Source organism: Cydia splendana, chromosome Z (assembly GCF_910591565.1).
Source record: "Cydia splendana chromosome Z, ilCydSple1.2, whole genome shotgun sequence".
Lineage (NCBI taxonomy): Eukaryota > Metazoa > Arthropoda > Insecta > Lepidoptera > Tortricidae > Cydia > Cydia splendana.
Genome location: NC_085987.1, coordinates 38,235,958 through 38,253,450, shown reverse-complemented (window position 1 = coordinate 38,253,450; position 17,493 = coordinate 38,235,958). Strand labels below are relative to the sequence as shown.

The window sequence follows — 17,493 nt, the reverse complement described above, 5'->3', positions numbered from 1 at the left end:
CTGCCGAAAATACGTCAACCTATTTGAGACAGCTAAATAGTCGCGGTACTAATCATCTATTTGGCTGTTTAATGGGCCTGTGCCTTCATTTGATATGGCCATTTCAAGTTTTAAAAAGTTTGGAACTCGACAAATAATGGAATTTGTATGCAACATTGCAGTCCCAAAATCGAGACCGCAATGTTTTTAACTTTTTAATTTTTGACTGACCATAAACTACGCGCTACGCGACCTATTTTTTAAACGGCAAAGTCGACTTTGCCGTCCATTTTTGAGAAAAAACTATTATAATGTATTCAATATTCATAGCGGCCCCCTTTTTTTAAATATCTATCGGTTTTAAATAATCACAACTATTTACCAGTGGCGCTAGTGAGCACGTTGATGGGCTCTTAAATACGAAATACAAATAAACTTAATTGGTTTTTATAAAGAGCTGTCACCGATATTGTCTTTGTCACTCACGCGCAATCGTATTGCTGTCACACCCAGTCCAAATTCTACACGTATGAGGCGGCAATATAGTCATATGCGAGTAGCAAAGAGAAGTATTTACATATAAATCTAATTCTAATTTTTAGGGTTCGGCGAGGGCCCACTGGACAAGATACGGAAAAGAATAACACTAACCAATGACAAGTAAAAAGCGAAGACAGGTAATCTTTTTTGCAACGATATTTTCTTTTTTTGGTAATGATTTTAGAATTAATAAATGATATGAAATGAAAGTTTAGGTTCCGCGTCGGTGATCAAAACTCTTAGTGAGTTCGTTACACATCTTATTCAATCATGGAATCTTTGGCCATAGACGTAAAGTGCTACAACCTATATAATGCAGATGAATCAGAACTCTGTATGGAAACTAACATCCTTATTCAAATAATTTTACGGGCCTGATTTAGATAAATTATGTTTTATTCCTTTCTTACAAATACATAAGTCAAAATGACAGATAAAGACAAACGATTCATAGCTAATTCAGACCGGTAACGCGTTTATGAATAACGCCATAAGTATACAGTAGTTACTCGTTCCTACTAAAATTCAGATGCAGACTCAATGAATTATATAAAGAAGGTATTATTAAAATATTGAACACTTATTATTGGACGCAGAGCACGGCGTTCATATTTGTGACAGATATTGAAACAGGGTGTACCTTTACGCAAATTTATTAGTCCTAATGAATGGTTCAGTAACTATATTAATTTTGCATTATTTTTCCTAGCTTAAAATGACATTGCAATAATTTTTAGTGGGGTAAATAGAAGCGTTATAATAACGTCGTCAGTTAATTTACAGTAGGTATTTGTAAAATAACGATTTTACTAAAAGATAATTATGCTAAACATTACATTGGGACAATAAATTATACGTTTTATTATACATTTACCCATATTACACAGTTCACAGAGTTTCACTGTGTGAACTAGGATATACATAGTTAATTATAATGTAATGTCAAAACTATAGAAATGGGAGTGGCGGCTGCGTGCCAATAGGGGGCGTGCATGAACATTACTGTAGACGGCAGCACAGAAGCCCCCTATTCATAGGTGCGAAGCATTATGTCAAGTTTCCATTTTTAGATTTAAGCCACTAGATGGCAGACCATACTATGCGAAATAGAGCCAGCGTGTGAAGTGTACGGGGCAGCACCTGCTTAGAAGCGTGAATTGTTTTCGCTTCCGATTCAGGTCACGAGATGGCAGACCCTCCAACACGCACGGTCTCTATACCAAATTTTAGTTTTCACTTGGTAGTTTACGCTACGCCAGCTAAGAGGTATTCCGCCTTCCGACTGATCCCGATCACTTATTTATATTAATAAATCACAATTTTACAAATAAACCAGCTACACGGTCCACTGTAAAATTGTAACTTGAGACAGGGACTTGGTTATCATGGTTAAATAGAATAGTAATTACATACTAGCTAGGTATGCACAATGTACTCCGGCTCTGCTCAGGTAAAATGGTTTTAAATTACTTGTAACAGTGCTGCGGCCGATTATATCTTCCTCACGAGCAAGCTGCAGGAACTGAGTCCGGTGGAGATTTTGGCCAATTCAGAGAAACAGATGGATCTGCGAGCGAAGTCAATTCTTTCACAAAACACCTGGAACAAGTAGTGTTTAATCAACAAACACATAAAACGAAACATTTTACCCATTAAGGCGCAGGCGACGGCGGTAAAGTTAGGTGTAAAGTACAGGTCGATTCATAAGAGTTGGCACTAATGAAATGAATGAGTGAATGAAAATATCTATGTGGGTGGCTCTGAATGCCGATACAGGTGTCACTCATACAATGAAAGTGTCGTTCATTCCATTCGTGCCAGCTTTTGTGAACCTGTACACTGCTTGACTTCCATCATATGTTGACCATGACATTACATATACGATGATGATAACAATAACATCACTTTATAATCCCTCAATATCGATCATTGTTGCATTCAAAACGCGTTCACTCCAACTATAAACCCCGATAATTAAATTAAATTACCAATGAATGAAAAGCATCTTTTTTAACTGTTTATTTAAATTCTTACTTCCACAATTCCAACTTTTAATATACGAAGGAACATTAATTGAGAGTTGAGATTATATTTGAATAGATACCTTGAAAGACTCGGGGATTTCTTCAATTGCCCTGTGAATGAGCGTACCATTCACGTAAAGGCAATTAGCGGCGTCGTCCTCAGGCACCGTCAGTGTTTGATAAGCAAAATTGGCCTCTCTTTCCATCCGCTTGAGGAGCTCTTTGGCCTCCTTGCTATTACCGACGCAGAGTATATCGGGGCCTGCTACCGTCACGTACTTTTTAAGGTGATGCGCTCCCTTTGTTACCTGAAATATCGAACTTGATATTTACCGTCATATGAAATTTTATTTAATTAAGGATATCCATAATTAAGAGCCAACGGGAGTGGTCATTTCTCCATACAAACGTACTCCTCGTTTTCCTCCGTGGTTTTTGAAGCTAGAACAATGATTTTTTCAACACAGATTAATATTGTCAATATCTGTGTCGCACCGTTTTGATTTTTTTGATATTTTTGATTTTAAAGGCGCTAGAGCCTTTCAAAAATGGCCAAAATGGCCTAATTGACTATGCCGCAATGAGAGGCGTGGCATTCAAAACTGATATCAATTAGCCAAAAAAGCAAAACGGTCCGACACAGATAATTTCATAATCATTTAGATTTCCAAATTTGGTTACGATTGGTTAAGTTTTGGAGGAGGAAACAGAGGAGTACGAAACCTCGATTTTTGAGATTTTTACGCAGGATTTTTCGCCTTGTCCTTATCGCACTACTTTTAGGTGCCGCTTCCGTTAGCGAGACGGGTATATTTACCTAAAATATTTAAAACTCAGCTCCTGTTTCGTCTTAAGTTTTTACTTAAAAATTCCGTTATCGAAATCCCTATATAGAAATGCGTCAGTAGCTCTGTCTGTCTGTTAATTACCTCTTCACGCTTAAAGCGCTGAACCGAATAAGATACCTACCTAATATTTAGTATGGAGATAGTTTGTGAACCGGGAAAGGCTAAATAATTTTCGAGTCAAAAATTTATTTCTTCTACTTTTCCTAATCAGATCACGATACCATAGAGAAACAAGACCGAAGTGATCCCATAAGTGTTCCGTGAACAAAGTTTTGTACGGAACACTAAAAAATACATAGAGTGCTCACTCCATACTTCAGTTTTAGTACCAAAACGACTATTATTTTCGTAGTCGACATCTAGCATCGAGTAGCGGAATTATCAGTACTGCTACTTGACAATAGATGTAGCACCGACCGAGAAGTCTAATGCTCAACAATTTTCAGCTAATATTATAACCGGATTAATCGGAACTCTATTTTCTTCGACTTCTGCTTTTAATATTAGTTATAAATTGTTGTTCAATACAATTTTCGTGAGTCGCGACACTAGAGAATTCTAGTATCGAGTAGCGGTACTGATAATTCCGTTACTCGATGCTAGATGTCGACTGCGAAAATAATAGTCGTTTTGGTAACAAAACTGATGTATGGAGTGAGCACTCTATTCTTACTATATTTCGGCTGCTATTTAACTGATCACCAGATTTAGTAAAATTTAATACCAAAAAAATCTATTTTACCACCCTAAAATCATGAATGATCACCAAAATTATAACACCATTTTAATGTGAAATGATTACCAATTTTATTACATTTTACTATCCTTTTAAAGGAAATGACACCAAACTAATCATTATTAACCCAAAAATAGTTCATGATTACCAAATTTCAAACCCCATTTTAATGTGAAATGATAACCAAATTTTTACATCTTGCTATCCTATTAAAGAAAATGACACCAAAATAATCATTGTAAACCCAAAAATAGTAAATGACCACCAAAATAAGAACTCCATTTTAATGTAAAATGATAACCAAATTTTTAAATCTTGCTATCCTACTAAAGCAAATGACTCCAAAATAATCATTGTAAACGCAAAAATAGTAAATGATCACAATAAATTTACCACATTTTAATTAAAAATGTGCAAATATTTAATAATATATCGTTATCCTATTAAATTAATTAATCCACTTCGTCACCTTTTTCTAGTAGCATTTTATTTCTGTAACAGTCGCAGTTCGAACCTAACCTAACCCAGTTTTCTAGTAGCATTTTGTTTCTGTAAGGGTCGCAGTTCAAACCTAACCTAACCCACTTTTCTAGTAGCATTTCTTTTCTGCAAGGGTCGCAGTTCAAACCTAACCTAACCCACTTTTCTAGTAGCATTTCGTTTCTGTATGGGTCGCAGTTCAAACCTAACCTAACCCACTTTTCTAGTAGCATTTCTATTCTGTAAGGGTCGCAGTTCAAACCTAACCTAACCCACTTTTCTAGTAGCGTTTCGTATCTGTATGGGTAGCAGTTGAAACTAAACCTAACCTACTTTTCTAGTACCATTTCGTTTCTGTAAGGGTCGCAGTGCTAACCTAACCTAACCCACTTAACTGATAGCAGTGTAACTTACTTTTCTAGTAGCATAACGAAATGCTACTAGAAAAGTAGATTAGGTTAGGTAGGTATACTAGGTATGCGGTGCGGGCTACGGGGGGTTGAGCGGGAGGGGCTAGTAATTTTGGCATCAGTTTACTTTATGTGGTAATATGTATACATTTTTTGGTAATCATAGTGGTTTATTTAGGTGAAAATATCGCATTAATTTGGTCTTCAAGATTTGGTGATCATTAATGATTTTTGGTGTACATTCAATATATTTGGTATTTGAATACAATTTGAAGTGCAGTCGTAATTAAAATGGTGGTACTTTTGTATTTTTAGGCCTTATTTTTTTGGTGTTCAGTAATTTTTTTTGGTAAGCATGATTTTTTTATTTAGGGTACCAAAGTATTTTTTGGTGGTCATTATATTTGTAGCCCTATATTTCTCTATGACGATACTGAATATGCCTTTAAACGGATCCCCACTACTTTTGTTACCCCTTGTATATTATTTTTCCCTTTGAAATTCAAGCTAATTTTTATTTATAAAAAAACGTTAAAGGCATAGAATGAAAAAAATGACATGCCACCATTCCTTTTGTGTTTGAAAAATACTATAGTACATTGTAGGAGAGGACGGAAAACCGCTAAAAGATGGACGAGTCGTTTGAGGGCCGACACGTTAGTGGAGGCCCTCAAATAATACGAGTCCATCTTTAGCGTTTCCGGCCGAGGCATTACATAGTGCTTTTCACGACTACTGCGAGGAAAGAAGAAAACATTTTCATAACTATAAGTACTAGCCCGCGATTTCTCTGGTAGCAAATTACTAGCCACTGCCTGTGCTGTCTCTTGAATTTCGGTAGGGGTCAGCGTAAGAATATCATTTTCTTCACTAGAAGAACTAATTTTTATAGCGAGCGTGTTTTATACGTGTTTCTTGTATTTTTTAGTCAAACACAATTTACACTATCCAATTCAGTAAGTATTTTCAGATCCCGCCTTTTTTACTTTTTTTATCACTTTTAAGAGGCGTTTTTCTGTTATTTGCTTCAAACCGACTCTAAACATAGAACCGTTTTTGTTAAAAAAAAACACAAACAGCTACAAAAGTAAAAAACGCCTTAAGCGTGAAATTAATGGATAATTGTTAAAAAAAAATTAACTGAATGGTTTTGACATTTCTTTTTTTTTAACAATAAATTGGTCCTATAAATAACCTAATTTTATTATTGAACGAAAAAGTTGCGCCAAAAAAGACCTTTTATTGATTTTTATGTTTTAAATGATACTCATTGCTGTAGCGAACCTTCACCAATGACAGATGATGATAACAATGAAACATTGTAGTAGTGGTGGTTCAGGTGCTACAGCTATTGCCTACTTTCCAGCTTGGTTTTAGACCATCTTTTGCCACATTTCCGAACAGTGGCGTGAAAAAGCAATTCTTTTTTCGAAAACGTGGGACGGTAGAAGACGAATTTACCTTAATCGGGGTACAGGGAAACTCCGGGAAAGCCTCTGCGACAGCGAGAGCGCCGGCCTCGTTACTGGCCTCTGTAATGCCCACGAAGAACTCACGACCTGAAAAACGAGTAAGATTTTGAAAATTTTATTATGAATGAAATGAAAATTTTTATTTCAGGCAACTAGTGGCCCATACCTTAAAACTAGCATACATATTATAAAAATATATTTTAAAACTAAACACTACAAATCACATTATGGTTGCGATGCATTACGCAACCCCGCAGTGTCAGGGAGCCGGCCGCGGAACCGCCGAGACTTCGGCCAAAACTCCTCCTTGGTGAAGGTCGCTAGATGTATATATGTTATGACTTGGCTTTCATGGCTGTAGTAGTAGTTCACTGATGTTGTAAACGCCAGTTTTAAGTGGGAATGGACTGGTCATATAGCACGTAAGACCGATTAGTGGAGTAACCGACTACTCGAGTGGCGACCGTGGGAGCGAGGAGCGTCCTCTAAGCAGACCCCAGATGCGTTGGGACGACGACATCAAAAGGACTGCGGGGACGAAGTGGCTCCAGGTCGCCCAGAACCGTGACGAGGGGTGTAAAATGAAGGAGGCCTACACCCAAAGTGTAGAAAAGGGCTAAAGAGAGAAAGGGAGTAGTAGTTATTCTGAGTATTAGGAGGGTTCAGTAAGCTCCTTACCGCGGTTATCATATCGGCGCGTATCAGATATGAAAACCGCCGTTAACAGGAGACAATGTTCTGCCTTCCGTATGACCCAGTTGGGTCGATGGAGATCCATACGAAAGTTCAGACATGAATACCGAGTAAGCATTATTTATGGGTTACAGTTTACAAAACACATTGACGACTTTATTCCAAAGCATCAAAATGATCCTGCTGCTGTATCAATAACCGTAGCAATTGTGCCATGTACATATTGTATAACAATGTAATGTAACCCTTTACTATAGAATGTTGTATAAGCACATTTACATCATATTACGTCAATAGAGGACAATTCGGTCAACTGAACAGCCTTGAAATACTTTAACTACCTGTAATAGCACAAAATTTAATTGAGGTCAGTCTGTACTGTTTGTGATCACGTTTATGACTACGGACGGTCAGCGTAGTTTTCATTATCAAAATCTAGGATTAGGCCTAGTATAAGAGCAGGTTTTAAACAAATTAAACAAGTCTTAATTGTTCTAGAAAAAGAATGTATGGCAAAAAAAATTGATACACACCTGGGAAAGTCTAAGTTAAGCCCACATACCAAATTTAAGATTGTTCCGCTGGATTAATTGGTGGACAATGCAGAATACGGCGCTGTGCAAAGGGCTCACAAGCTGTGCATTAGGAGTTAATTTAAACTTGTCGCCCAATAGACGTGGTTATAATAGGAATTGTAAACCCTAGCTTAAGCTAAGGAAGAGCTTATTATGCACTGACGTATATCTCAGGACTGGCCTTACGGGCAATAAGAATGGGGCATGAATGGGGCCAGTACAGCGGTGTGACACCGCTAGAACGCGATGGTTGATGAGTTCGCAGCACGCGCGCGATTGGTCGCAACTAGGGTTGCCAACTGTACTATATTATATAGTATTGTACTATATTTTGGCTCTCTGTACTATATACTTTTGGAAAAATATATAGTACGCTAAAATACTATATTTCCGATTAAACGTATATTACACTCATGTTTAGTATTTTATCTAAAAGTACTATATTTTTTTGAAATGTACTATATTTTTGATGCCTTATTCTGGAAAATACTATATTCCACCAAAAAAAAGTTGGCAACCCTAGTCGCAACTAGTCGCGTTACACTGCACGATTGGCTCGAATTCGTGGCTGACACTGCTGAACCAATACCACTTTTAGTGCCCGTAAGGGTAGTCCTCAGATATACGTCAATGTTATTATGTCAGTCATACGGGCAACATCACCCTCAAGTCCATCACAGTGAAAAAAAATGTCAGCCCTATGTAAATGTAGCAGCAAAGCTCGTAGTATTATTTGTTATCATTATAAATTATATTATGTTTTTAAATTTAGAAGGATAACTTGTTAAACCCTTTTCCATGAACAGGTTAAATCCATATTTAGCAGAATATTGTCTCCTAGGACATAAAAATGATGAAATTATATTGTGCCAAAAATTTTACTGTCAAGACCCTGTACCTGGATGTTAACAATTAAAAGAGTACAAGGTTAACAAATGTATTGACCTAATTATGTTTACTGCTATTAGTCATGACATGACCCTCAATCAGACGCGGACATAGCTTTGTCCACTATTATTTTTCTCCCTAGAAAAAGGTGCGAAATACAAAAAAGTAGGCTTTTAAATTAGAGAGCTAGGAAACCTATAGTTATTAGTTTTAAAATGGGGCAAAGTTTTTGTTAACCTTGTGCTGAAACTGATAACCAAGCAAGTGAAAAACCCCAAAAATTAACCACGAGCGCAACGAGTGGTTTGAAAAGTGGTATCTTGAGCGTAACGAGGGTCTCTAAGCAAGAGGGATAAACAAACTGCTATAGAGTAACATTTTTCACCACACTAACCTGAAGAAATACTTATCATTCAAAATCATCACTTAAAAGTAAACTCCACCATCCAACATGCGGAAACAACTCAAAATTTGCATATATTACTTTGCCACTGTAGTGGAAAAATATTGGTACTCAAAACCAAGGCCTACCAGCTTCACTGACTAGGCTAGTGGTCATTTAAATAAAGTCAGAAAACTAAGAAATCTAGGTACAATAGCAATGTTTGATGTTCTGCTATGATAGCCATGGATACACAGATTTATTCAATAGTATTTTAATCTCACCTGTGAAAAGTACATCAGAGCCAACAATTCTAGCTTCCGGGTCTGTCAACTCGATGATTGTGTGATTCAGTTCTTTTTCCAAGACTCGTCTCACCGCCTTAGCCTAAATCAAAATCAATTTTGTAAATTTTTATAGCTTACTCCAGTTACAACAACCCAAATACAATTGTTTACACTGTTAATTGACCTTTTGCAAATCTATATTGCAATGAGATAAGGTCTAATACAGCCAACTTCAAAGAGAGGTTTACATTTTTTGCTTTATTACAATGAAGTATGGTGCAAAGATGTTAACATATCTTTGCTGACAAATATACTCAAATTTGTGTGCATTTCTTTTAATAAAATAATATTGTGAGCTGGGTACATCTCAGCATTGATTAGCACAGCCATTTGACCATAAGTAGACAATTTATCCAGCAGTAGCATTGCTTAAAATATTATATATGCTTGGTCAAAATGAGTTTTCACTTGTTAATAGTTTTCTGAAACACATTAAGTTAAAACTAGTTCTAACGGGGTTTTTTCACAAAGTGCCTTGATGAAAGCTATTTTACAAGTTATCTTTAAAAACTACTCTTGCAGATGCGTGCTATTTTAAGTCTTTCATAATGTATCAGCATGGCAATTCTTGCCAATGTTTAGTTTGAAAACTTAAGCCATGCAATCCCCACTTAATATTATAAAAGCAGTAACTGTCTATCTGTCACCCCTTCACGCTTAAACAGCTTAGCTAATTTCAATTAAATTTGGTACAGTGATAGTTTAAGTCACAGGATAGGATATAGCATAGTTTTTATCCCAGAAATCATCCCTTAAGAGAGTGAAAAGGGGGGAGGAATTAATTATGGAAGTAGGACATGGAAGTACATATTCTATGCAGACAAAGTCACAGGCAGAAGCTAGTGAAATATAATTAGACCAAAATTTAGGCAAAACAATAAATATTGCCTCCATATGGTGGCATGGGCATGGGTAAGATTGTTTCAGGGATTCGCATGTCTCTACTATGACTTTAACAGCTGCAACATGATTTATATTTTTAACAGCCACTCACACTACTTTCCAGGCATATGTGATAGAGTATACTATGAGCAAAGCATTATCAGTTCACATTGTACAATACAATAAAGATGCAATTGGTTTGTTCTGGCTTACACATTTTAAATCCTCATACAGGGAATGTTTTGTGGGCACAGACAAAACATCCTCCAGACTTAGCATAGTCGCGCTACCTGCTCTGCCACACTTACGGATACGAAAGTGTCTTTGTGTGACGTCCGTGTCTTTGAACGGAGCAATCATAGCATGGGATTTCACTCACCTCGTCCCGCGCACCCCCACATTTTTGGCATCATCGGTTGCATGAAATAATTGCTCTAAACTCGGTCTAGAGGATTCCTAGTCTATGTTTGTAGGTAACAACCAATATGGTCAATGGACCAATATGATAAAAAAATATTAAGAAAAGAAGTAGATTGATAACTGTGAGACAAATTTTTCAAATTACAATGTTTTGCATGGCACTCATTGAATCATTAGATATCAGCATGAGCATAGCAAACATTTCGGTTATAGCTTGTCAAAGGATAATATCATACAGGAAAAAGTATACAGGTATGCTCATAGTATTCGCACAGCAAGTTGAATAATATTGTCAATGTATTCCCTTTATCTAGTTCTAAAATTACTAATAATGTTAATTGTAAGACTTAAAAAAAAAGTGAATAAAGATGTGTATAAAAAAATTATATTTACTTTAACTTGCTCAGCAGTGGTCAGTCCTTTTGGCATTAAAGCTATTCCATGGCAAACTACAGCCACATCTTCAATGAACACATTATGCGGGAAGGATTCTGGCAGGTCGACTTCTTTCACTTCCACATTCAGCTCGCTAAGGAGACGCAGGTAGCATTCGTGTTGGCGCCTCGCATCATTCAAGTAGGCCCGGTCAGTGGCGGGCAGTGCCGGCGTCACACGTCCTACCACGGCGTGAGTATATTCGTGCATTTTAAAATCCATCCTAACCGCCTTGCACACGGGCTAATCTTTCAAATAGAACCAGTCAACTAAAATATACTAGTTGAGCGGCAAAAGTTTAACGCTCCACTCCTCCTAAGTACATCTATTAATAGATCGTGTGCACGAAAACCAAAAGATATAGCACTCAATATAGCAGGACGCGGATTTTTCTGCTGGATAAAGATAATTTATTACAAAAGGGAGATATTTATTTTAACTTCGTCTCTACAAATTTCCCTACGGCGTTCATCGGAACGAGACGAAACACTTGGAGTCTTGGTTGGAGGGATGCAGGGATGCTATAGCTATACTGCCTATACTATACTATTTTACAGAGGGCCTACTGCTAACCTTGTTCGACGTATTGCCTCTCTCTCGCACTTGTGAATTCGCACGTAAGTGTGACAGGGAGGCAACACGTCGAACGTGGTTCGCGGTAGGCCCTCAGCAATGCAAATCGAGCGAATGAGCGTTCGGATTCCCTGGATAAACAATTTCGCTCCCTTCAATCCTATTTTTTTATAAAATATAACCTTAGACATGTACAAACACAGTGTTCACTTTTTATACAGCATTGGTTAAATTTATTTAATAATTTATTCATACGATGTATTACGAATGTAATAAAATCGTTTATTTCGACTTGCAAAACTCACAGATTTGGAATTGAATCCTAAATTCCGAACGCACTCCAATTTGACAGAATTCAACTACGTTCAGAAATGAATTCAGAGAAATGACGGATAATGTTGTTATGGGCCTCTACAAATCGCACTGATTAATAAAAATTTCTACATGCGATTTTCAATACATCTCGGCATATCTTCTACTTAGCGAAACATTAACTAAATCGCATTTTTTGCTTATTTTCTTAAATAACTTCTAAAACTATAGTCTGTAAAACAACTTTGTCAATAGAAAAAGGCGCGCAGTTCAAATTTTCTATGGGAAAGGTCCCTATGTTTAATAGTACATTACGATACAAGTGCGAAAAGTAGGAAATTCGTAACGAGTGGCGATAAATTGAAACATTGTAAGTACATACAATACACGTGCGAAAAGGTGATTCGCAACTCGTGTCGATTCAAAACCTCCCTTCGGTCGTGTATCGCCACACGTTACGAATTTCCTACTTCCCGCACGTGTATCATAATGAACTACTTATTACAGTACATGTAGTGCTGCTTTACCGCACTAGTGCGATAATTAGCACATTTCGTAACTATGACGAAAACTTAAAGGGCCATAAAATTTACTTTTAAAACGTTGTACGATACATGTGCGAATAGATAATTCGCAACTCGTGTCGGTTTAAAACGACACGCACTTGGCAGGGTTTTTTTACTTATTCACCCGTAAACCACCGTGAAACATGTGTTAGATGAAAAATCTAACAAAGTATTTCATCTAGGTTTTAGCAAGTTTTAGTTTTCTTGGTAGGTAACTGATATTTTACAGCCTCTTAGGGTAAGTAGGGACCTGAAGTAGCTACTTAATGAGGGAACAAAATGTTAAGATTAGATTTATTTATTTCACTAAATATAAGTTATACATAAGTGTATAAATGTAAAATAATGATATTATAATTAAAATAAAACGTTAAGCAACTGTTAAGTTACTTAAACTATTTAACTGTAACACTTAACCTAACACAGACTTAATATTAATTTATTAATAATAAAAAGTAGTAAACATATAATTAGTTATTATGTAAACCACAATATTGATGAAATTTTAAAATTTTCATTAAATCAATAATTGTAAAATCATTGCATTCAGTCTAAAGTGCATTATATGCCCCAATAACAGTAAAATATCACAAAGTCGTATTGGGTGGGGTAGTATATTAATTTGGAAAAAACATTTTTAAATAGTTTAGTAAGTTATGTTAAAATTTAAACAGCTCATTACCCTGCTTCATGGCAGACATAAGAAACTACTTATAATTCATTTTTAATAAGTACTGATACTTGTGTAAAGACCTCCAAATAGAAAAAAATATATTATGTCTAAGAAATCACACATATTTTAATGTAATTTGTTTATAATTTATTATCCATTTACTGTAGAAATGAGATCAAATAATTAAACTTCAGGTAGGTACATGGTCTTTACACAACATCAATTTTTTAACCACAAATATAATAATAATTAACATCGATAAGGAAATATATCATTTAATTAGACACATTCAATGCCAGTGCGAGCTATACGCTGTGAGTGAAGCCCATCGGCTTCACACGGGTCATCACCCGGGAGAAACAGTATGTAGCAAAAGCGCTTACAAACAGAGAACCCTCCCCGCGGGTCACTGGCAGTGAATGTGTTAAAAAAACAATAGATTTCAATGTGACAATAATACAAGAGACAAAAGCTTGCACATCGATTATCATTCAAATCTCGTTCCTCAACACAAATATAGCTCAAAAACCAAGGATTTCTAAAGTTATTCAAATAGCACTCCGCTGACTCCCTGTACTTCCATTAGCTTCCAATTTAATTCAGTTCCTTTACTTAAGACTAAATAAAATACTTTAATACTAATAATAAACCTGCACATAAGTAGATACTTATGTGCAGATAAAATACAACATCAATGCATTAATAAGATTGTTAGATCCAAAACAGTCAGTTTATATCACCTCAGAATTTTGAAGTGTTAATAGTCCTTGGTACTCCATGTCTTTATACATAATATCCTGATTCAATGTATGAAGAATATCTTGGAACCGCTGTCGTAGAGCCAGGTTTTCCATGCCGGCAATCTCATGCTGTGTCCGCTGACGGCGTTGTTTCAGTTCATCCAGTTCTGCTTTAACTTGTTCAATTCTGAAGCTCATATTGTCCTTGTTCATGTCACGCATGCTCTGATAGTCTCCATCCTCTTCTTCAGACAATGCAGTTGAAACTCTGCTGCTAGAGTGATGCTGCATGCCAGATGTAGAAGCATGACTAAAAGTTGCCTTAGGAGCTTCAGGATATGGAAACATTTGTGCATCAAACTGTTCTGTTTCTTTGCTATGCATGTCACCCAATCCATGCATGGATCCAGTATCCGATATCCGGCTGTCATATGGAGACAAGCGACAGTTCTCCATCTCCACATTAATGTTGTCTTCTTCTAAGTCACTGTCGCTGAGAGCTCCACCAAAAATGTCAACAAGCTTTGATGATTCAGGATTTGGAGCAGTTGATTTTGGTTCACTTCGTTTAGGTGGCCGCTCAGCTTTAGGCCTCTTCTCTGGCTTGCTGCTAACAGATGGGCCAGGCTCTGGTTTACAAGACTGATCTTCTTCTTCATTTATGATCTCCCATGTTACACTAACTGCCTCATTGTCAGCTCGCAACAGTCTCTTAACTTCTTTCTCTATCTCAGGTGCTTCCACAAACTTCTTCCTTAAAGTTTTTCTAAACCGTCTCTTCCTTATGTTTTTTGCTGGAGGAGTTATTCCATGGGGCCACAGAAACTTTTTGTCGACTTTGTATGGGTCCTTCCTTTTATTCTTAGACGGTGATTCATCTTCAGTGGATGGTTGATCGGGTTCATCTTTGCATATCATCATTTGGGCAATGTCTGCAGTTTTGTAGAAACTTTTGTTGTCTATAGTTTTCAGGGCCTCTACAATTGTGGGCAGATCTACAATTTTAGCGTGCATGAGCCAGTGGTCAAATCGCACTTCACCGTGCCGCATGTCGTTCTCGATTTGTATGGTCAAACGATTTTTGAGATTCTCTCCAGTTTTCAAAACTTCGCTAAGAACCTTAGCAGGCTCGGGAGGCAGCCTCAATATGAACTGAGATTCTAACTCGGCAGGATATTCCGGTTCCCGTTTGTCCCTATTCATGATTATGACCCAATGGCACACCAATACTGGAATAAAAACATAGTTACATTTTACAACAATACTCTGTCAATAGGTACGCATCCACCAACATAATATAACTATAATATTTTGTGTAGGTACTTACCTACCTTAGTTATTTCATGTACAGAATGTGACGATTCTGATGAAATTAAGTTTAGTAAATAAATATGCACAATAAGTCGACGTAAAGTTACAAATTACAAAATTATTGATTTGTTTCCACTTCTCTGCTTCTGCGTCCCCCGCCATGCCTCCGCCCCTGCACCACCTTATCAACTTTTTCTTTTATGTCAAAAAGTAACCACAGATAAAGTAAGTTAAACTAACATTTATATTATAGGAGAAACTCGCACTGCACATAATTGGTTATATCCTCTAAGCACTCGGTGCACACCAAAGAATATAATACTGTGCACACATAGAAAAGATCAAGTAAAGCTAAAATCGCGCTAAGGTTAAAATCCTAAAGGCCCCAGTACACAATGGGCCATTGCCGGCCACTCCAAGGGACGCAGCCATGCGGTAGAATGAGATAGCAATATCACTTGCTCCCTCTAACGCATAAATGCGTCCCTTGGAAGGGAAAATTGTGTACTGGGACCTTTACGCAAATAATTGAAAGAGTACGCTATGCTTACGGAATACCGAATCTGGGGGCCTACCACAAAAACCGGAATGCGCAGATTCCTGGGATCCTTCTCTTTTACTCCAATGAAGGCGTAATTAGAGTGACAGAGAAAGATGTCCGCAATTTGCGAACTTCGATTTTCGCGGTTACACCCACGAGAACAATTTTTCGCCAATCTTATTAAATTGTCCGATCAAATCAGGTGGTGCGGACGCAAACGCAAAGTTGACCACTTTCGCCAATTTTAAATGTATGGTGATATTTAAGCGCTCTAAATTAAAGAAATGATCCTAAATAATCCAGTAACTTTGTCGAATTTTGTAACCTGGCTCTTTTGCGTCAAATCCGGTAGTTCTGATTTTTTGCAGACTTGTTTATGATGTTGGCACAATGAATAATCCAAGTTTGTGACTTCGAGCGCCGAACGCAACATTGTCAACCCTGTTTGGGGGGGTCTTCTTTCCAACGATCTTGTGGCTACCGGGCCAAATCAGCTTTGATTGATACATTTTGAAAGGCTTTATCTCGGAAAATATTAGATGTACAGAGACAATTCTAGTGTCTTCTTTTAGAAAATTTAGTCTACTTTAAAAACGTCCTAGGAAGTTACTATCAAAAACTAATACTGACAAAGTTGCGTTCGGCGCTCGAGGTCACAAATAAAACGTAGTGATTATATTCTCTTTGGTCACACACTTGGATTATTCATTGGGCCAACATCATAAACAAGTCTGCAAAAAATCAGAACTACCGGATTTGACGCAAACACAAAATGTATAATTTTACTGTATTAAAACACAAATACTTTCAAATACTAGTCGCGTCACAAATTGGTATTCTTGAGTTGGTTTAAAATCGGTCATAGTCGGCAATTGAGGCGTTTGGCTCGGCACGGCCTGATTTGTTCAGACAATTTAATCAGATTGGCGAAACATTGTCCCCGTCTGAACACGTCACTAAGGCCCCGTTCGCACGGCAGCTTTTTCAACGCGCGTTAAAAAAGCGTTTGAATGACACCAATGGATAACCATGTATGTATTCACACGAAGGCGGTTTTTAAGCGCGGCGCTTTTTTATCGAGCACTGTTCGATTTTCGGCGTTGAGCGTTGGCGTCAAATTGAATAGAGCATACGGAACTCCGTGTATCTGTTCTTACAAGCGTTAAAAAAGCGCCGGCGCTGCTGTCAGTTGGCTGTCAAGTGTCAATTTTTGGTGTCAATCGTCAAGATTATTATTAGTTTCACCTTAAAAATGTCAACTTATGCTTACAAATTCCTGAAATATTCAAGCTATATTCAAATAATACGTCGTAATAGCAAATAAAGCTGCTAAAGCTTTGCTGAGATGCGTACGTGGCATTACGACTCACAAGTGATTTTAAAGCGTTCATATGAACACAAATATTGGAAACGGTAAAAAAGCGCCAACGTCGGGTTTTAACGCAACGCTTTTTAAGCTATCGTGCGAATGGGGCCTAACCCGGGCATAGTGTAGGGCTACCGCCAATACCGAAAATCGTCAATTGGGGGCATTTTTCTCTGTCACTCTAATTACGCCTTCATTGGAGTAAAAGAGTAAGATCCCCGCAATTTGCGAATTTCGGTTTTCGCGGTAGCCCCTGTGATTTGATAGTGATTCTTTGCCCGATGTTGCCCGGGCATCAAC

At 37.2% G+C, this 17,493-nt stretch overlaps 2 protein-coding genes across 2 annotated transcripts; both read right to left on the bottom strand.

Moving 5' to 3' along the window:
* Positions 1–386: 386 nt before the first annotated feature.
* On the bottom strand, positions 387–11,401 carry LOC134804633 (N(G),N(G)-dimethylarginine dimethylaminohydrolase 1). The gene is made up of 5 exons (XM_063777740.1): positions 11,070–11,401; positions 9,312–9,414; positions 6,479–6,576; positions 2,624–2,851; positions 387–2,118 (listed from the first exon to the last, which is right to left on the bottom strand). The coding sequence occupies exons 1-5, from the start codon at positions 11,331–11,333 to the stop codon at positions 2,011–2,013; spliced, it is 801 nt and encodes a 266-aa protein (XP_063633810.1). The 5' UTR covers positions 11,334–11,401; the 3' UTR covers positions 387–2,010.
* A 2,011-nt stretch (positions 11,402–13,412) lies between these two features.
* Positions 13,413–15,443, bottom strand: LOC134805028 (transcription initiation factor TFIID subunit 7-like). The gene is made up of 2 exons (XM_063778320.1): positions 15,307–15,443; positions 13,413–15,204 (listed from the first exon to the last, which is right to left on the bottom strand). Exon 2 carries the CDS (start codon positions 15,176–15,178, stop codon positions 13,967–13,969), a length of 1,212 nt encoding a protein of 403 aa, XP_063634390.1. The 5' UTR covers positions 15,179–15,204; positions 15,307–15,443; the 3' UTR covers positions 13,413–13,966.
* Between the last annotated feature and the right edge of the window lie 2,050 nt (positions 15,444–17,493).